Consider the following 21,901-nt stretch of genomic DNA (forward strand, 5'->3'; position numbering starts at 1 on the left):
CTCCCAGTGGAAGTGGTGGAGGCAGGTTCATTGGTATCATTTAAAAATAAATTGGATAGGCATATGGATGAGAAGGGAATGGAGGGTTATGGTACGAGTGCAGGCAGGTGGGACTAAGGGGAAAAAAATTTGTTCGGCATGGACTTGTAGGGCCGAGATGGCCTGTTTCCGTGCTGTAATTGTTATATGGTTATATTGTCAACATAAGGCCACATCAGCCCTGCTTGGGTTGAATTAACAAGTGGTCAGAATTCAAGTGGCAGATCTGTTGAATGTTAACTGAAGCAACTTGTACTGCTATCGTGAAACGTATTAACATGGAGTATTGTGCGCAGTTTTGGGCCTCATATCTGAGGAATGATGTGCTGGCGCTGGAGAGGGTCCAGAAGAGATTTACGAGAATGATCCCAGGAATAAGTGGGTGAACATACAGGTTTTGACGGCACTGGGTCTCTACTTACTGGAGTTTAGAAGAATGAGGGGGGGTCCTCATTGAAACTTACCGAATGGTGAAAGCCCTGGATAGAGTGGGCACAGAGAGGGTGTTTCCACTATTGGGAGAATCTCTAGGACCAGAGGGCACAGCTGTAGATTAAAAGGATGTACCTTTAGAAAGGAGATGAGGTGAAATTTCTTAAGTCAGAAGGTGGTGAATCTGTGTAATTCATTGCCATAGACGGCTGCGGAGGCCAAGTCATTGGGTATTTTTAAGGCGGAGATTGACAGATTCTTGATTAGTACGAGTGTCACGGGTTATGGGGAGAAGTAGTTGAGAGGGAAGGATAGATCAGCCATGATTGAATGGCAGAGTGGGCAAGATGGGCTGAATGGCCTAATTCTGTTCTTAGAACTTGTAAAACATGTAGTTATGATGTGTTGCTTCAAGAAGACGGCATTTATCATCAAGGAACCCCGCCATGCGGGCCGCTCCTTCTTCTCGCTGCTACCCTCGGGCGGGAGGTAAAGAAGCCTGAAGCCCCACACCACCAGATTCATGATCACTTCAGAAATCCCCCCACCTGTCTCCCCCCCTGCCCCACCTAGAATCCCGTCGATTTCTCCCCCTCCAACCACTTCTGCTACTATCCATCCTCCAGCTTCACAATTCACAACTCGTTAACCTTCCCTCACACCTTCTGCTGTTATCTCAGGCCTTTGTTTCAACCATCTGCCTTTCAAAACCCCCCCCCCCCCCCACAGATCTGCGTCCAGCTATCACCTGCCCCCCCCCCCCCCCCCCCCCCCCCCGATCTGCGTCCAGCTATCACCTGCCCCCCCCCCCCCCCCCCCCCCTGCATCCAGCTATCACCTGCCCCCCCCCCCCCGATCTGCGTCCTGCTATCACCTGCCCCCCCCCCCCCGATCTGCGTCCAGCTATCACCTGCCCCCCCCCCCCCCCCCCCCACCCGATCTGCGTCCAGCTATCACCTGCCCCCCCCCCCCCGATCTGCGTCCAGCTATCACCTGCCATGCTTAGTCTTGCCTCACCCCTCTTCTAGTTTTTTTCTCCCCCCAGCTACAATCACTCTGAAGAAGGGTCTCGACCCGAGGTCGCCTATCCATGTTCCCCAGATGGTGCCTGACCTTTGAGTTTCTCCAGCACTTTGTGTCCATTGTGTAATAACCAGCTACAGCAGTTGCTTGATTCTACGTTCGTACAACCATCAGGTTCTTGAACCGACCTGCAAAATCATACCTCAGCAATGGACTACCTCTTTGGCAAAAGCAATATAATAGGGAATACACAGGCTAAATGCACAGAGCACCTTTACCCAAAATAGGGGAACCAAGAACTTAAAGACATAAGGTTGAGGTGAGGGGCGAGCAATTTAATAGGAACCTGAGGGGAAACTCCTTTTACTGTAAGGCTAGTAGGTGTATGGAACGAGCTGCCAGAGGAGGTAGTTGAGGCAGGTACTATCACAAGGTTAAAAAAACCATGTACATGTCGGAATGTTTTTTTAAACGCCGTAATAGTACCTGCCTTAACTACCTCCTATATCAGCTAGTTCCATACACCCACCATCCCTCAGATTCCTATTGATCTTTTCACTCTCACCTTAAATATATGTCCTCTGGTTTTTGACTCCCATACTCTGGGTAAGTGTGAAATTATCCTTTGTATTTCACTCATGATCTTATACACCTCTATTAGATCACCCCTCACCCTCCTGCACTCCTGAAGGTAGACACAAAATGCAGGAGTAACTCAGTGGGTCAGGCAGCATCTCTTGAGAAAAGGAATAGGTGACGTTTCGGCTCGAGACCCTTTTTCAGACTGAGCTGACGTAACGGGTTGAGATCCTTCTTCCGACTAAGGAAGTTCTGGGTCGAGACCCTTCTTCAGACTGAGGGTTTAACTGAGACAGAGCTCAGTCTGAAGAAGTGTTTCGACCTGAAACGTCACGTATTCATTTTCTCCAGAGATGCTGCCTCACCCACTGAGTTACTCCAGCTTTTTGTGTCTATGTTGAGATGTTTTGTTGTAGTTGTATATGACATTGGGTGAGGACCCACTTGGAGTTAGCTATATTAAACACCTTACAAAAATAAAAGATAAATAATATAGAAGTGTGGGTGCGAGAGATATAATTGAGGTTTAGGGTTAGGTTTATTGTTGTCATGTGTTGTGAGGTACAGATAAAAGCCTTGTTTATATGCTATTCAAACAAATTAGCCATTACGATACATGAATACATTCAAGCCAAACTCAAGTGTAATGAGTAGGCAAGAGTGCAGAATCAGGTGGGAAGAGAAAGATTTACTAGGAATCGGAGGGGCAATTTTTTCCACACAAAGGGTGGTGGGTATATGGAATGAGCAGCCAGAGGACGTTGTTGAGTCAGGTACTATAACGATGTCCCGACCCGAAATGTTGCTTGCCTTTTTTCTCCAGTGATGCTGCCTGACCCGCTGAGTTACTCCGGTACTTTGCATCTATCCAAAGTTTAGAGAGATATTAGCCAAAGGCAGGTCAGTGGGACTCGTGCAGATGGAGCACCTTGGTTGGCATAGGCAAGTTGAGCCAAAGATCCTGTTTCTGTGCTGCGTGTCTCTAATATAATTCTCAACATTGTAGCACACAGTTCCAGAGACAAAGTGTAATGTCCGCTATGGGGTAGAGGTAAATTGGACAGTACCCTAGCTTTCGGAATGACCATTCAAGAGCCTGATAATGGAGGGAAAGAAGATGTTCCTGAGTCTTATGGTTCTCTATCTCCTGCCTGATGGAAGCGGGGAGAAGATGGAATGGCCAGGATGGGAAACGTCTTTGATGGTGTTATAGAGGACCATGGGTGTGATGTTGTTGTCATTTGAGATCACAGGTATGATATTGGCATGATATATTGGCAAAAGACAGGACCATGGGCATTACATTGAATTAATATAGTACCATGTTCAAGACACTGTAATGGATAAGACATATCCATCAGTGGGTCACCAGTGGGCAAGACTATCCAATGCAAGAGATAGAAGGAGAAATAGTTGATGTAGAATGTTGTTATGACTAGCAAGATCTTACCGGGGAACAGGTGATGTTACGGTGAATAATCTTAATTGTCCATCAGGAAGTATGACTTTGCAATTGAACTCAAATTTAATTAAATTTAGTGAAATTAATCTGGAATTAAAAGTTATTATCAGCAGTATACTGTAAACATGGGTTTGACGTGCTAATGTTTTTTCTGGTTGGAATATCATCATTGAGACTTGCTGGTGATGTTCCATTCTGAGCTGCCCTCTGGAGTAGTCCAACAAGTATTCTAAAGGACCATGGGTGTGAAGTTTAGGTACTTCCCATTTCCGGGACAATTAGGAAAGGGCAGAAAGTGTCGGCCTTGCCGTGGATGTCGAGATCCCATGAAGGAATCAGGACACGATGGAAATCTACTCGAACTTAGATAGACAGAAAAATGGAAGCTGAAACCACCAGAGTGTTACCTCGACTTGCATTGGGAAGAGGATGAATAGGATGGGTGTCAGAGGTTGAGGCAGGAGAATGGGGTTAGGAGGGAGAGATACACCAGCCATGATTGAATGGAGGAGTTGACTTGATGGGCCGGTCTAATTCTGCTCCTATCACTTATGATCTTATGATAATAGATGGGAGATGGAAGATGGAATTGGAAAGATTGAAAGATGAAAGGAGAGGTGGAGAGATGGAAGGTAGAAAGATGGAGGGTAGAAAGATGTAAGGTAGAAAGATTGAATGTAGAAAGATGGAAAATGGAATGATGGAAAATAGATAGCTGAAGGCAGAAGATAGATATCAGAAAGATGGTAGAAGGCAAAAGGTAGAAGGGTAGATAGGAAGATTGAAACATACAGCGTGAAAACACACCCCTTGCCCCACTGTCCGAGGCAACTGTTGATCACTCGTTCGGACTAGTTCTATGTTATTCCACTTTCTCATTCACTCCCCACACACTGGGTGAAATTTACAGAGGCCAGTTATGATAGTGAAGTGCTGATAAAAAAAGTGTTTAGTTTAGAGATACAACGTGGAAACAGGTTCTTTAACCCAACGGGTCTGGTACCTCATAACCATTATTTATTTGCCAAGTATGTTTTGCAACATATGTGAAATTTGGTTTGCCATATAATCATATCAAAAATTGCAACAAAACACACAACTACATAGAAAATTGACATAAACATCCACCACAGTGGCTCCCCCACATTCCCCACTGTGATGGAAGGCAATAAAGTCTTATCTTCTTTCCTCCTGTTGTCGGGGGAGTCGAACCATCCGCAGCCGGCGATCGAGCTTCCTCGTCGGGGCGGTCCAAGCTCCCGCATTGGGGCGGTCAAAACTCCTGCGGCTTGGAGCTTCTGAAATCAGTCCCTAGCCAGGGACAGCGAGCTTCACAATGTTAAAGTCCACAGCTCCCGCAGGTTGGAGCACCAAAGGCCGACCACTGGCAAAGGGATCGCACGCTCTGAGATGTTAAAGTCCCCAGGCTCCATGGTTTTGGAGCTCTAGACGTCCCAGCAAGAGGCCACCAACACCATGTTAGGCCGCAGTGCAGACGGAGATACGACATGGAAAAAGTTGCATCTCCGTCGAGGACAGAGATAAGAAAAGTTTCCCCACCCCCCCCCCCCCCCCGCCTAAAACTAAAGATAAACTAAAACATACATTTTACAACAAGCTAAAATCACAAAGAAGGAAAACAACGCATACAGAACGTTGGCGAGGCAACCATCTTGCGGCGCCCCCTGATGGCACTCAGTGATGGCATCAGTCGACCCAACCAACAGGGGCATTGATGGTTAAATCCCATTCTGGCTTCTTAGCTCCAAACAGCACGGAACTTTTTGTTGTAGGTCTTGTTGAGTTGCTCGAAAGCTAATACAACAGGGTCATTAACGCTCTCGCTCCGTTCTATTAGAGAAACGCTGAGAAAATAAAATGTTTAGTTTAATTTCGAGATACAGCGCGGTAACAGGCCCTTCAGCCCAACGGGCCGACCAACAATCAACCGTACACTAGTTCTATCCGACACACTGGGGACGATTTACAGAAACCAATTAACCTACAAACCTGCACCTCTTAGGAGTGTGGGAGGAAACCGGAGCACCCAGAGAAAATCCACTCGGTCACAGGGAGAACATACAAACCACGTACAGACAGCACCCACAGTCGGGATCGAATCTGGGTCTCTAGCACTAAGGCAGCAACTCTACCGCTGCGGATCGTCAGAGATTCTGGATGTAATCGGTTAATAACATAGAAAGGGGCATTGCAGCCCATCTAGTCTATGCGTGCGGGGTCACAGAGTAGACCCAGTGTTTAATTGCCAATTGGACAGACTTGGATTGTTTTGTCTTGAATGCTGGAGACTGCGAGTAGACCGGATAGAAGTATATAAAATGATGACAGGAATAGATAGGGTAGACAGTCAGAACCTTTTCCCCAGAATTGATAAATCAAATCACCCAGTCTGAAGAAAGGTTTCCTCTCCACGTTCTCCAGACATGCTGTCTGATCTGCTGAGTTATTCCAGCACTTTGGGAAAATCAAATAGGGCCTAGCTTTAAGGTGAGAAGAACAAAGTTTAAAGGAGATGGGCGGGGGCTTATTTTTCACACAGAACGCCTGGAATTGGGATTGGTGGCTGAGGCAGATATGATAATGGGGTTTAAGAGGCTTTTAGATTGGCACATGGATATGTCAGGAATGGAGGGATATGGAACACACGCAGGTAGATAAGAGGTGGTCTTAGAATCCTGTTCGGCACAGGCCGAAGGCCAAAGGGCCAGCTTGTGCTGTACGGTTATATAGAAACATAGAAAATAGGTGCAGGAGTAGGCCATTCGGCCCTTCGAGCCTGCACCACCATTCAATATGATCATGGCTGATCATCCAACTCAGTATCCTGTACCTGCCTTCTCTCCTTACCCCCTGATCCCTTTAGCCACAAGGGCCACATCTAACTCCCTCTTAAATATAGCCAATGAACTGGCCTCAACTACCTTCTGTGGCAGAGAATTCCAGAGTTTCACCACTCTCTGTGTGAAAAATGTTTTCCTCATCTCGGTCCTAAAAGATTTCCCCCTTATCCTTAAACTGTGACCACTTGTTCTGGACTTCCCCAACATCGGGAACAATCTTCCTGCATCTAGCCTGTCCAACCCCTTAAGAATTTTGTAAGTTTCTATAAGATCCCCCCTCAATCTTCTAAATTCTAGCGAGTACAAACCGAGTCTATCCAGTCTTTCTTCATATGAAAGTCCCGACATCCCAGGAATCAGCCTGGTGAACCTTCTCTGTACTCCCTCTATGGCAAGAATGTCTTTCCTCAGATTAGGAGACCAAAACTGTACGCAATACTCCAGGTGTGGTCTCACCAAGACCCTGTATAACTGCAGTAGGACCTCCCTGCTCCTATACTCAAATCCTTTTGCTATGAATGCTAACATACCATTCGCCTTCTTCACTACCTGCAGCACCTGCATGCCTACTTTTAATGAATGGGTGTACCATGACACCCAGGTCTCGTTACATCTCCCCCTTTCTTAATCGGCCACTATTCAGATAATAGTCTACTTTACTGTTTTTGCCACCAAAGTGGATAACCTCACATTTATCCACATTATACTGCATCTGCCATGCATTTGCCCACTCACCCAGCCTATCCAAGTCATCTTGCAGCCTCCTTGCATCCTCCACAGAGCTAACACTGCCCCCCAGCTTTGCGTCATCCACAAACTTGGAGATGTTGCATTCAATTCCCTCGTCCAAATCGTTAATATATATCGTAAATAGCTGGGGTCCCAGCACTGAGCCTTGCGGTACCACACTAGTCACTGCCTGCCATTGTGAAAGGGACCCGTTTACTCCTACTCTTTGCTTCCTGTCTGTCAGCCAATTCTCTATCCACATCAATACTGAACCCCCAATACCGTGTGCTTTAAGTTTGTATACTAATCTCTTATGTGGGACCTTGTCGAAAGCGTTCTGAAAATCCAGATATAACACATCCACTGGTTCTCCCTTATCCACTCTACTAGTTACATCCTCGAAAAATTCTATAAGATTCGTCAGACATGATTTACCTTTCATAAATCCATGCTGACTTTGTCCAATGATTTCATCACTTTCCAAATGTGCTGCTATCCCATTTTTAATAACTGATTCTAGCAGTTTCCCCAATACCGACGTTAGACTAATTGGTCTGTAATTCCCCGTTTTCTCTCTCCCTCCCTCCCTTTTTAAAAAGTGGGGTTACATTAGCTACCCTCCAATCCTCAGGAACTACTCCAGAATCTAAAGAGTTTTGAAAAATTATCACTAGTGCATCCACTATTTCTGGGGCTACTTCCTTAAGTTCTCTGGGATGCAGCCTATCTGGCCCTGGGGATTTATCGGCCTATAATCCATTCAATTTACCTAACACCACTTTCTGGCTAATCTGGATTTCACTCAGTTCCTGTTCTCTGTTGTAAATCTCTTCCTTGTTTCCTTGCTCATTGGGCCTGTTTCCATGTTCAATGGGGCTGAGTACTGTTTCCATGTTCAATGTGGGCATGGGGCTGAGTACATGCTGTGTGGGCCTGTTTCCATGCTGTGTGGGCCTGTGTTCATGCTGTGTGGGCCTGTGTTCCATGCTGTGTGGGCCTGTGTTCATGCTGGTTGGGCCTGTGTTCATGCTGTATGGGCCTGTTTCCATGCTTTGTGGGCCTTGTATCCATGCTGTGTGGGCCTGTGTTCATGCTGTATGGGCCTGTTTCCATGCTGTGTGGGCCTGTGTTCATGCTGTGTGGGCCTGTGTCCATGCTGTGTGGGCCTTGTATCCATGCTGTGTGGGCCTGTGTTCATGCTGTGTGGGCCTGTGTTCATGCTGTGTGGGCCTGTGTTCATGCTGTGTGGGTCTGTTTCCAGGGTGTATGGGCCTGTTTCCAGGCTATGTGGGCCTGGTTTCCAGGGTGTGTGGGCCTGGTTTTCATGCTCTATGGCTCTATGATTCAAGAGGCAGGATTTATTCTTCTAGTCCCGATGAGCTTCAGTTAAAACGTTCACTACCTTCTCAATTCTCTACTTAAAATGAAATCAACAATTAAAGAAAATTAATTAAAAGTCAAATAAGCAAGCAGTGATAACTGGAGAACAAAAAATTGCCTCACCTGATTGCAGAAATTACAAACGTGAAATCTTTGATCAGGGCATAGGCATCCCCCCTATTTATTCTGTGGAATGAAATAACAGGTTTCATTGTTACCATTGGCAAAACAATAGCTCACTTTTATGCAGTCCTTATAGCATCATACAATAGACTTTGAGTAGGTAAAGATCAGCAGTGGCAGGCAATGAGGGGAAAGATCAGTTTAGTTTAGTTTATTATTGTCAATCGTACTGAGGTACAGTGAAACATTTTTTTGCATGCTGTCTGGTCAAAGAAGAGACTGTACATGATTGCAATCAAGAGTACAGATAAAGGATAAAGGGTTCAACATTTAGTGCAAAATATAACATTAAAGTCTGATTATGTCCAATTAAAGATATTTTAAAGGTCTTCAATGAGGTAGATAGGTGGTCAGGATCACACTCTAGCTGAAATTAAAATTAAATTAAAAGTGAAAAATAAAAAAAAGACAAGCAACTGTTGGCTGGCTACCATGTGCATGGGGCCTTAGCCGGAACAAATGAACAAAGAGTAATCCCTGGGGCAAATGATTCTAAAACTACAGTGCCCCCACCACCCTCCCCCACACTAGGTCCCCTTTGTTCTCCCACCATCCCTCACGGCGATGCCCCCAATCGTGGGTCGATTGCGAGGCCCACCGCTACTGAGGCTCTCTCTGCCGCTGAGGCCCCCATTTTATATGATCACCCATCAGCCTCCTGTGCACTAAGGAATAAAGTCCGAGCCTGCCCAACTTCTCCCTATAGCTCAGGCCATTGGGCCTTAGCAACATCCTCGCAAATCTTCTCTGCACACTTAATGACATCCTTCCTTTAGCAGGGTGACCCAAACAGAACACAATACTCCAAACAGGGCTTCACCAACATGTTATACCACAGTAGTATAACATTTCAACTTTAATACCCAATACCATGACTGATAAAGACCAATGTACCAAAAGCCATCTTAACCATCCTATTTACCTGCCTTGCCACTTACAGGGAACTCTGTACCTGTATTCCTAGATCCCTCTGCTCTACATACATGCTTGGACCCCTACTATTTACTGTGAAGGTCCAGCCTGGTTTGACTTCCCAAACTGAAACACCTCACACTTATTTGCCTGAAGGTCCTAACTTCTAGCTCTTGGTCCAGTAAGCTAACCATTATCTGAAAGGGTCAGGTTCAGCGTGGAACTTGAGAGGCTGCAATGCCTCCAGCTTGAAGATAAGGTGCCTCCAACACAAAATACATTTCAGATTTTAATGTAAAGTACGGAGAGGTACAGAGCAGAAACAGGCCCTTCAGCCTATCGAGTCTGCGCCGACCCTGTATACTGGCGCTATCTTACACAATAGGGACAATTTACAATCTTACCGAAGCCAATTAACCTACAAACCTGCATGTCTTTGGAGTGTGGGAGGAAACCGGAGCACCCGGGGAAAAGGGAGAACGTGCAAACTCTGTACAGGCAGCAACCGTAGTCAGGACGGAATTGAATTGATTTGAATTGAATTGAATTGAATAACCTTTAATAATCCTTTACAGGAAATTACAGTGCCACAACAGCTTCAAGACAGACATAACACCACACATTTCCACAGATAGCTTCAATACTTAATAAGTTAAACCTGGGTCCCTGGCGCTGGGAGGCAGCAACTTTACCTTACTGCGAGTGATACACCTTGTGCTGCCCCATATCCATGACAAAGAATTCTTACCCGTTGTCTTTGGACAAAGCATGCAAGCTGCCGTGTTTGTAGAAGTCAAGAGCATATGCGTTGAGAGGCATGTGTCTTCCTTGCCTATCGTAGCGCCTCAAGGGCAGAATGGGGATGTTATTCATATGAATACCAAGTGTGCGGAAAATAATCTGAAAGTAATACAAATTTTATGACACAACTTCAGCTTTGTTCCATTCCTTACTCTTTTATTTTGCTTAAATTACGAGGGGCAATGATAGGGTAGACAGTCAGAATGTTTTTCCCCAGGGTGGAAATGTCCACCATTAGAGGGCACAGCTCTAAGGTGAGAAGGGGGACAGTTTAATGGAGATGTGCAGGGTAAGTATATTTTACACAGAGGGTGGTGGGGACCTAGAACGCATTGCCAGGGGTGCTGGTGGAGGCCGAAGGCGCTCGCTCATTAGGCCTGAGCTCCTGGATTTTAAGGATTTTTTAAGTAGTTTGCCAATATCACGATAAATTCAGAGGTGCCAAGTTTTGTCAGAGCAATTCAGCGTTCGAGTACCTGAAAATCAGTATTTTGCTGAGGAAATCAGTATTTTTACGCGGAGCCATTTTGCTGATTTTTTTTTTTTTTTTTATGTGCGGTCATACCCATGTAAGAGTAAAAGAATGCATAACTTGTTTATTGTGTATTCGTAATCCAGTTTATTGTGTATTTTATGTCGTACCTGCTTTCTTGCATTTGTCCAGAAGTTTATCATTGAAAGTCATTTGGTAGCTCATTACCTAATCAGAAGTCATTAAGAGGCTGGAATCTCTCTCTCTCTCTCTCGCTCTCTCTCTCTCTCTCTCACGCTCTCTCTCTCTCTCACCTCGGCATAACCCCCAAAAGATAAATATTTCATGAAATAAATGACCATACAGCTAAAAAAATCTTTACAAAGAATGCTACCTGAAATGTCTCTTTGCTTAGCATTGTGTGCAAAAAAACAGAGAAAAAGTGTTGGCTGCAGCCATCTTCTGCTTCAGTAAGGGAAGCTGGTCAGTGATTGGCCACAGCGCCCCTTGGAGACAGCGTCTGATTGGCCGCCAAGTGACCAGCGCATTATGTGATTGGACAGAATGCCATTGGAGATAGCAGCTGATTGGACGGGAATATTAAGGGAAGCTGGTCGGTGATTGGATGCAGCCCCGTTAGAGACAGCGGTTGATTGGCCATTTTTTCCCCCTCATTTTAAAATCGTCCTGTTCTGATTTTACATACTTTTTTTAACTTAAAAATCGGAACAAATAGGATAAAATCGGACTAGTTGGTAGGTATGGATAGTGGCGTTTAAGAAACCTTTGGATAGGCACATTGAAGTGCAGGGAAAAGAGAGATGTGGATCATGCACAGGCATATGAGATCAGTTTAATTTGGCATCATGTTCGGTGCAAACATTGAGGACCAAAGTGCCCGTCCCTGTGCTGTATTGTTCTATGTTTACCAATAACCATTTAAAATCACTGATAATTTAATTAAATGGGTGAGCCTGGACTCAGTCATACAGCATTGAAACAGGCCCTTCTGCCCATCAAGTCCAAACCCACTACCAAGAACTCTGATATGTACAGTCAGAGTGAGTCACAACACAAATTGGAGAAACAGCACCTCATATTTTGCTTGGGTAGCTTACAACCCAGCGGTATGAATGTTGACCTCTAACTTTAAGTAACCCCTGCTTTCCCTCTCTCTCCAACCCTCCCCCATCCTTGTTCTCCGATCAGTCTGACTGTCTTCCTGATCAAATTCTATCTCTGTATGCTTTGTACAGTATGCTTTGTTGTCACCTTTCTTAGCTATCGATTCTACATTTTCCTTGAACATCCCCTTTGATGTCTCGTTTTCACACCTTACCCTTCCATATCTCTCTGTCTCCGTCACCTTTCCCTAGCTATCGAAATTCTACATTTTCCTTGAGCATCCCCCATTCAATTTGATGTCTGATCATTTCAGTATCCCGTACCTGCCTTCTCTACATACCCCCTGATCCCCTTAGCCATCTAACTCCCTCTTAAATATAGCTGAACGTCCTACTACCCTCTGACTTCTCAGGTCTGTGTGAAAACAAAAGAAAAAAAAGGTCGACCCGAAATGTCACCCATTCCTTCGATTCATAGATGCTATGCATGTCCCACTTAGTTACTCCAGCATTTTGTGTCTATTCCTTCATTCTGTGCCTGTATGCTGTGGACAATTTTGATTGTAATCATGGAAAGTCTTTCCACTGATTAGGTGAGTTTCGGAACACAGGGCACAGCCTCAGAATGAAAGGATATATCTTTAGAATGGTGATGAGGAGGAATTTATTTTGCCAGAGAGTGGTAAATCTGTGGAATTCATTGTCACAGACGGCAGTGGAGGCCAAGTCATTTTACCAGTCTGAAGAAGGGTTTGTCCCCAAAACGTTGCCTTTTTCCTTCGCTCCATAGATGCTGCTGCACCCGCTGAGTTTCTCCAGCTTTGTGTACCTAAGTCATTTTATAAAGCGGTTATTGATAGATTCTTGATTAATAAGGGCATCAGAGGTTGTGGGGAGAAGGCAGGAGAATGGAGGTGAGAGGGATAGATAGATCAGCCTTGATTGAATGGTGGAACAGACTCAATGGGCCGAATGGCCGAATTCTGCTCCTCTATCTCATGTCTTATGTAATCTCGCAGCCATTCAGGTGAGTGGAATGTGTTCTAGCCTTTCCAGTTGACTAGATTCAAGATCAAGATTCCATTTAATTGTCACATATACCAACTAAGGTACAGTGAAATTTGAGTTCCCATTCAACCATACTAAGTAAAAAGCAAAAATACACACTGCACATAAAATAAAGTTTAACATAAACATCCACCACAGTGGAATCAACATTCCGCACTAATAAGTCCTAGCATTCCTTGTTGCCCATTCCTCCCGCTTTGATACTGCTGACTTACTTTATCTAAATCGTAATTGTTGAACAGATCGTGGTCAGTGTGCCCGGACAAGCAAGCGAACGGTGAGATTCCTGTAACCTGACGGTTTAAGCATTTAGACAAATCTGTGATGAACTCAGTGACCTCTGACACCTGGGAACGCATGAATGCTGCAAGTAAAAATATATTCATGTTGGTGCATTCACACTAGCGGGCATTACTCAACCTTTAGAAATACAGTGCAGAAACAGGTCTTTCAGCCCCCCTAGTCCACGCCGACCAGCGATTGCCCCCTACACTAGCATTATCCATCACACTAGTAGTTACAATTTTACCGAAGACAATTAACCTACAAACCTGCACATCATTGGAGCGTGGGAGGAAATTGGAGCACCCAGAGAGAACCCACGCGGTCATGGGGAGAATGTGCAAACTTCATATACAGCACCCATAGTCAGGAACAAACCCGGGTCTCTGGTGTTGTAAAGTAGAAACTCTACCGCTGCACCACTGTGCTGCCCGAACAAGGAACTACAGATGCCAGTTAATAGACAAAAGAACATAAGATGCTGGAGTAACTCAGTGGGTCAGGCAGCTTTTGGACTTGCCAACACAAGTGGGAGCTCCCTTTTACCTGTTGCCAGCTTAGGACCATTGACTCACCTGATTCAGGAGAAGGCCATTCAGCCCTACTGGCCCATTAGTAGACTTGCTGAACAAGTCCAAATCTTAACCAATAGCCCTATACCTTTCTCTGTTCCAAAAAATGAATCAAACACCTTTTTGAAATTAGAGTCATAGTCATACAGCATGGAATCAGGCCCTTCGGCCCAAAGTCCCAACTACACTAATCCCACCTGCCTGCATTTGGACCCTATCCGTCTAAATCGATCCTGCCCATGTACCTGACCAAATGCTTCTTAGACATTGTGGTGTGCCTCCCTCAACTATCTCATCTGGAAGCTCTTTCCATATACCACCACCCTTTGATTACAAAGCTGCCCCCCAGGTTCTTATTCAATCTTTCCATCCTTACCTTAACCTTACATCCTCTGGTTCTTTATTCCCCTACTCTGGGGAGTCTGAAAGACTCAGTGCATTCACCCTATCTGGAGGGAATCCACATTAGGCAGGACATGGTGTTGGATAGACTAATGTGACTGAAGGCTGATAAATCCCCAGTGCCTCTTGGTCTGCATCCCAGGGTACTTAAGGAAGTGGCTCTAGAAATCGTGGATGTATTGGTGATTATTTTCCAATGTTCTATAGACTCAGGATCAGTTCGTGTGGATTGGAGGGTAGCTAATGTTATCCCACTTTTTAAGAAAGGCAGGAGAGAGAAAACAGGGAATTATACACCAGTTAGCCTGACATCGGTGGTGGGGAAGATGCTGGAGTCAATTATAAAAGATGAAATAACCACACATTTGGTTAGCAGTGACAGGATCGGTCCGGGTCAGCATGGATTTACGAAGGTGAAATCATGCTTGATTAATCTTCTGGAATTGTTTTTAAGATGTAGCTATGAAAATTGACAAGGAAGAGCCAGTGGATGTAGTGTACCTGGACTTTCAGAAAGCATTTGATAAGGTCCCACATAGGAGATTAGTGGGCAAAATGAGGGCACATGGTATTGGGGGTGGAGTGCTGACATGGATAGAAAATTGGTTGGCAAACAGGAAACAACTGGTGAATCTCTTCTACACCCTCTCTGATGTAGTAAAGTCTGTGGTTGGGTGACCAGAACAACACACCTGAGATGCTGCCTGACCTGCCGAGTTTCTCCAGCGCCTTGTGTCCTATTGTGTATCTGCAGTTCTTTGTTTCCACATTCTGCCTTCTCCACCATACTGGTCTTCTGCATTGCTACTTTCTGGGAACGATACAAGTAGACTCCCAGATCTCTCTGTTCTCCAACATTTTCCAGGGCTCCATCATCATACTGTGCTTCTGGACTTTGTCATCTAAGTGCCCTCGTTAACCTTTTAACTAGATGACTTCTTCACCAGCTGCTGCCTGTGTGGAGTTTACAGTCTCCCTGTCGTTTAGTTTAGTGCACAGTTTGGAAACAGACATGTTTGCTCACCGCATCCGTGCCAACCAGCGATCACCCGTTCACTAGTTCCATCCTACACACTAGGGACAATTTACGGAAGGCAATTGACTTATTCCCTGCAAACCTGCACGTCCTTGGAATGTGGGAGTAAACCGGAGCACCCGGAGAAAACCCACGCAGTCATGGAGAGAATGTACAAACTCTGTACAGACAGCACCAGTGGTCAGGATCGAACCCGAGTCCTTGGTGCTTGTGAGGCAGCAACTCCTCTGCTTCCCCACTGTGCCTCCCTATTGTCTCTGTTTCTCTTCTCTCAGATGCTCCTGATCTGCTTCTGATTCCAATTTCCAGTCTCTGCAGTTTTCTGACCTTCAATAAACCCAATGACATTCCCATACACCAGGCCAACTGGTAATCCATGGGCAATGCTGGACACAAATGCCATTAAACCTGATTAAATGACCGCTTTCTACATATCACTTTCTTAGTCTGAAGAAGGGTCTCAACCCACAACGTCACCCATTCCATCTATCCAGAAATGCTGCCTGTCCCGTTGAGTTACCAGGGAGCTCAGGGCTTGGCAGACATTGGCGCAGAGACAACAACCTGGCTGCTCAACACCCGGCTTGAGATCTAACTATTCCTTTGGTTTATTTATGTTTCATTCGCAAGAAGAAGAAGACCTATTCCTTCTCTTCAGAGATGGTACCTGGCCCACTGAGTTACTCCAGCACTTTGTGTCTATCTTCGGTATAAACCAGCATCTGCAGTTCCTTGTCCCCTAGCATTCCGCCTCTTTCCATCCCTCCCCCACCCAAGTTGCACCAGCTTCAAAGTCATCCTGATGAGTCTCATTGTCAAAACTCGTTCTCACCTAACCAACAGCTAACAATGGCTTGTTTATTTTCTCATTGCTACCTTTTGTCATATCTTTCATTCATTTGTTCTATATCGCTCGACATCACAGTCTATATCTCTCATTTCCTTTTCCCTGACTCTCAGTCGTAAGAAAGGTCTCAACCCGAAACGTCACCCATTCCCTTCCTCTAGAGTTGAATGTCTGACCTGCTGAGTTACTCCAGCTTTTTGTGTCTGTCTGCAGTTCCTTCCTACATACTCAATGTTCATACCGTTAGATTGTGAGCTACCCAGGAAGAATATGAGGTGCTTACATGTGTTTGTCAGGGGAAGCTTAAACTCCTCTTCCAGGTCAACCTGCCGTGAGATGGTGAGCAGGAAGTTTCCAAAGACGTGGAGAGCATTCCTGTTGTACTCATTGACTGCGACAGCAAACTCTTTGGGAAGATCGTTCAGGAATACCTAAACACAAAACAAGGATTCAACTGTGTGTAAAGCACAAAGTGCTGGCAGAACTCTGTCCATCTGCCAGCTGCACCATTGTGCCAAATGGGCGACGCACTGCACAGCCGCTTGATTTCATAAGGTCATAAGTGATAGGAACAGAATTAAGCCATTCGGCCCATCAAGTCTATTCCGCCAATTAACCATGGCTGATCAATCTTTCCCTCTCAACCTCATTCTCCCACCTTCTCCCCATAACCCCTGACACTCGTACTAATCAAGAGCTGCTGCCTCGCAGCACCAGAGACCTGGGTTCGATCCTGACCTCGGGTGCTGTCTGCGTGGAGTTTGCACGTTTTCCACCTGACTGCGTGGATTTCCTCTGGGTACTCCAATTTCATCCCACATCCCAAAGACCTGCCTTTTTTTAAGTTAATTGGCCTCTGTAAATTTCCGCCAGTTTGTAGGGTTTGGATGCGAAAGTGGGAGAACATAGAACCTCTGTGAAAAGGTGATCGATGGTTGGCATGGACTGAGAGAGTCGAAGAACCTTTCTATTCTGTATCTCTAAACTAAACTCTAAACTCAACAAGTTAGGCAGCATCTGTGGAGGAAATACGCAGATGACATTTTGTATCAAAGACGAGAGTGCATAGCTTTAATGTGAGAAGGTCAAGGTTTAAAGGAGATGTATTGGGCAAGGTTTTTTTTGCACAGAGGGTGGTGGGTGCCTGGAACATGCTGCCAGTGGCAGTGGTGGAGGCAGATATGATAGTGGGATTTGAGATATGTTTTGATAGGCATATGGATATACAGAGATATACACAGGGATATTGATTATGTGCAGGCAGATACGAGTTGGGCTTGGCATCATGTTCGGCACAGACATTGTGTGCCGAAGGGCCTGTCTTTGTGCAGTACTGTTCTGCATTCTATGAAACGTTATCTGTTTATTTCTCGCCACATTTACTGCCTGACCCACTGACTTTCCATCACCCATTCACTGTAATACAGTGTAAATATAACACAATAGTGGCAGCGGTAAGAGTTACTGCCTCACAGCGTCAGAGAACCAGGTTCGATCCTGACCTTGGGTGCTGTCTGTATGGAATTTGTATGTTCTACCTGTGACCGCGTGGGTTTTCTCTGGGTGCTCCGGTTTCCTCTCACATTCCAAAGACATACAAGTTTGTAGGTGAATTGGTTTCAGTTTAAAAAAAATTGTAAATAGTCACTAGAGTGTAGGACAGTGCTAGAAAATGGGGTGATTGATTAGTCGGCACGGACTTGGTGGGATGAAGGGCCTGTTTCCGCGCGTAATCTCTAAACTAAACCAAACTAATTCTATGTTAACATCAGTCCTTCAAATTGTGATAGAGAAAGTTTGATCATCAGTATGGCATAGGTACAGTTTAGTGTTTTAGTTTAGTTTAGAGATACAGCCTGGAAACAGGCCCTTCACCGCACTGTGTCCATGCCGACCAGCATTCACCCGTTCACACTATTTCTATGTTATCCCAATTCCTCATCCATTCCTTACACACCAGATGAAATTTACAGAGGGCTAATTAACCTGCAAACCTGTGGTCAGAGTCACATGTCTGTTCAGTCAAGACATGATGTCTTATCCAAGGGAAGGGGGAGCATCCTTGGTGTCTTTCAGCAGGGACCCTCAATGTCTTTCAGTAAGAACCCTCAATGACTGAGACCCCCATGTCTTGCAGAGATGAAACCTCACTCACCTTGGACTGTTGGAAAGAAGGCTTCTGCTCCAAAAAGAATGGTGGAAAATAGCGCCTGCCAAATAGGTTGGCCAGGATGAGAACTAAAGTTTCCATCACGTCTTCTGAAAAAGTCTTTGAACCTGTCAAAAAAGAGCCAACGTGTTAGGCCACCGACAGATGATGTAAATGCACCAAAATGCCCAATGACGTCCAATGGCCTTACAGCGCAAGGGACTCAGAATCGATCCTGACTATGGGTGTTGTCCATATGTTGTTTGTACGTTCTCCCTGTGACCGCGTTGGTTTTCTCCGCTTTCCTCACATGTGCAGGTTTGTAGGTTAATTGGCTTCTCCAAATTGTAAATTATCCCTAGTGCGTAGGATAGAACTAGTGTACGGGGTGATCGGCGATCGACGTGGACTCGGTGGACCCTAGCACCTGTTTCCACGGTGTATCCCTAAAGTCTAAGGATCTGGTTTGGAGTTCATTCATGTGATGTGAGCTTCACAGGCTGAGTGAGTGTTTACTTGCTGTCCACAGTCAGAACCTTTTTCCCAGAGGGTGGAACTGTCCAACACTAGGAGACATAGCTATTAGGTTAGAGGGTGAAAGTGTAATGAAGATGTACGGGGCTAAGAGGTGCTTCCTGGAGTGGTGGTGGAGGCAGATACAAGAGTGGCATGTAAGAGGCTTTTAGATTGGCATATGGAAGTGCAGGGAATAGAGGGATATGGATCTTTAGACTTTAGAGATACAGTGTGGAAACAGGGCCTTCGGCCCACGAGTCCGAGCTGACCAGAGATCCCCGTACACTAGAACTATCCTACACACTAGGGACAATTTAGAATTTACAGCAGCCAATTAATCTAAAAACCTGTACGTCTTTGGAGTGTATGAGCACCTTGAAAAAACTCACGCAGGTCACGGGGAGAACGTGCAAACTGTGTGCAGACAGCACTCGACTGAGCTACTCCAGCACTTTGTGTCTTTTATTGTCAACCACCATCAAAACCTATACACGTATTGACTATTTTCTGGTGGACACAAAATTAATACCGTTTACAACTAATCCCAAATACCATAATAGTACTATTTCAGATCATTCCCTGCTAACCTTCTCCCTGTACAATGTACAATAAAAAATCATTCTGGAGGTTTAATCCTCAAATACTAAACAACAGATCAGACAGCTGGACTCAGAAAACGCAACAGATCCGTTATGGATAAACATAATAAGATAGCAGTATTAAAATTTAAGCTAAATCAAATTCTCTCTGCAAGAGTTATTAGATTATTTCAAATTACTAAACAGGAAAATTTTGAATTTGGCGACAAACTACACAAACTTCTAGCACGCCAGTTGAGAAAAGTGGAAAAGGACCATACTATTAAAAAAATCAGATCAAATAAAGGTGAATTGTTTACACTTCCAAAAGACATTAACGAAAGATTTGTCCAATTCTATCAAAATTTATATACATCCAAAACATCAACAGAAATGAGAAAAATTACAAACTTTCTTGATAACTGTAATCTGCCGATACTTAATGTGGTGGAACGAGATGAATTAGGAGCACAGATTTCAATTAAAGAAATAGAAGAGACTATCAATTCATTGAAGAATGGCAAAACACCAGGCCCAGACGGGTTTAGTAACAAATTTTATAAAAGATTTTACGAGGTAATCTCCCCGCGTTTACATAACCTTTATATACACGCATTTAAAGAACAGACACTACCACAAACCCTAGCTGAATCAACTATTACACTTATACCCAAAAAGGATAAAGATCTGGAAGATCCTGGATCATACAGAGCAATCGCCCTGTTAAATACAGATCAGAAAATATTAGCTAAAACTCTGGCAAGAAGATTAAGTAAATACATTAATAAATTAATACGCTCTGATCAAACTGGGTTTATACCCAAGAGACACTCGTTTAATAATTAGAGACGCCTGTTCAGCAAAATGTACTCACATAGTGTAGTGGCCATTTGGCCTGTTTTGCATGTCATTGTGGATGGCATGTTCCTTTAAATTTTAGACTGCCCGTTATAATGTGGGTGGGATTTATGACGTGTCTTTGGGCGTGTTTATGCAACTTAACTGCTTGCGTGGTAGTTTAGTTGGTTAGATTCGTTTTGGAGTGAAGAGGGAGAAGGTTAATCCTTCGAACATGTCAAGCCACATGTCGAGCATGTCAAGCCACATGTCGAGCCACATGTCGAGCATGTCAAGCCACATGTCAATATCATGTGAAACATGGAGACACGAGGAGTTTTCTAGTATCTGAAGTAATGAGCTGGAGTTCGAAGAAGATTGCCGGAACAAGTCAGAAAACCTTGGCTGTATCTTACTGTTTTATATCTACAATAAAGAAAATATTCATTAAAAGACTGTGTGCTGAAGCTTTATGAAAGGAGAAGCTCTGAAGGTCTCCGAGGCAGCTTGCATGCGTACCGAAGATATTCCCCTTATCCCGTCTCACCCAATTAGTGGCTAGGGAGTTAATTTCCTGAAAGATTTGAAACATCTGCCGCTACATTAAGTCGAAGGATACCTCCGGCAGGGGGGTAATTGCCAGTCCCAGAGAGTGGGACAGAAGAAGATAAGTAGAAGCGAACCTCCGGCAGGGGTAAATACCAGTCCCTGAGATAGGGACAGAAGATCGAAGTGCGAAGGCTGAGACCTCGGAGAGGCGCAGCCAGAGCAGGATGACCAGGCTAAGACCTCGGAGAGGCATAGCCAAAGAAGATTGGTTCCAATCGTGGAACTGAAGAAGATCTCGGCCAGGAAGAGCCTTGAGGTCTATCATCAGCATCGGAACGTATCTGAAGACGTATCACTGGATTTGTGAGTACGAATCGATTATTACCTTTTGAATTAAAATCACGGTTTTAATTAAAAGAATTCTGTTACAGAGCTCAAGAAGCTGTTTTCTCCAGCGTGTCTGGGAAAGGCAGACCGACCTTGGATTGTTTTGAATCTCTGGTGATAAAGCGCATTCCATTTGAATTAGCATCATTTATTTTGCACCTGGAATTAGAGAGAGGTTCTCTACATTATCGGTATGTTTTAGTTTTGGAAGAAATTGTTGATAATAACAAAGTCACTTAGAAGCAGAGACTTTTTCGACTAATTTAAAGACTTGGCAATCTGCCAAGACCTCTTTTAAATCATGAATAAAGATGAAGATGAGGGCAGAGCTATGCCAGAAGAGCCAGGTGGTGGTGAAGAAGGACCCAGACAACTTGAAGAAACAGATATTTCACTTGCTGCCTGTCTGAGGGAAACCGAGAAAGAGAGAAATGAATTATGGTTGCAGGTTACCAGAGTAATTGATACACAGAAAAAAACTAATGGAATCAGAACAGAACGGGATCGAGGTGAAATCGTATATGAGCCAACTATGGAAGCTCTACCAGGAGGTTGGCAAGAAACAGAATGTACTGCTGTGTTCAGTGCTGTCTTGGGAAGAACGCAGCCATCATACCCAGTGGGATGAATACACAAAGAAGATATTCAATGGGTTCAAGAAAAATGCAGAGAAGTGGTTAT

General features: G+C 44.7%; 1 protein-coding gene across 3 annotated transcripts in view; it reads right to left on the bottom strand.

Moving 5' to 3' along the window:
• Nucleotides 1-4,513: 4,513 nt before the first annotated feature.
• Nucleotides 4,514-21,901, bottom strand: part of LOC129695394 (probable ATP-dependent RNA helicase DDX60) — a 139,440-nt gene continuing 122,052 nt past the window's right edge. Inside the window, exons 32-37 of one of the 3 annotated variants that reach the window (XM_055632302.1) lie at nucleotides 18,360-18,481; nucleotides 16,488-16,635; nucleotides 13,281-13,429; nucleotides 10,349-10,500; nucleotides 8,629-8,691; nucleotides 4,514-5,400 (exon numbers count right to left, since the gene is read on the bottom strand). In XM_055632302.1, coding sequence (XP_055488277.1) covers nucleotides 5,295-5,400; nucleotides 8,629-8,691; nucleotides 10,349-10,500; nucleotides 13,281-13,429; nucleotides 16,488-16,635; nucleotides 18,360-18,481 — 740 coding nt within the window. In that variant the 3' untranslated portion in view covers nucleotides 4,514-5,294. Of the gene's footprint in view, nucleotides 5,401-8,628; nucleotides 8,692-10,348; nucleotides 10,501-13,280; nucleotides 13,430-16,487; nucleotides 16,636-18,359; nucleotides 18,482-21,901 lie in introns of those variants that run through there. The other 2 variants (XM_055632303.1, XR_008723153.1) reach the window with 2 other exon arrangements.

This window comes from Leucoraja erinacea, chromosome 3 (genome assembly GCF_028641065.1).
Source record: "Leucoraja erinacea ecotype New England chromosome 3, Leri_hhj_1, whole genome shotgun sequence".
NCBI lineage: Eukaryota > Metazoa > Chordata > Chondrichthyes > Rajiformes > Rajidae > Leucoraja > Leucoraja erinaceus.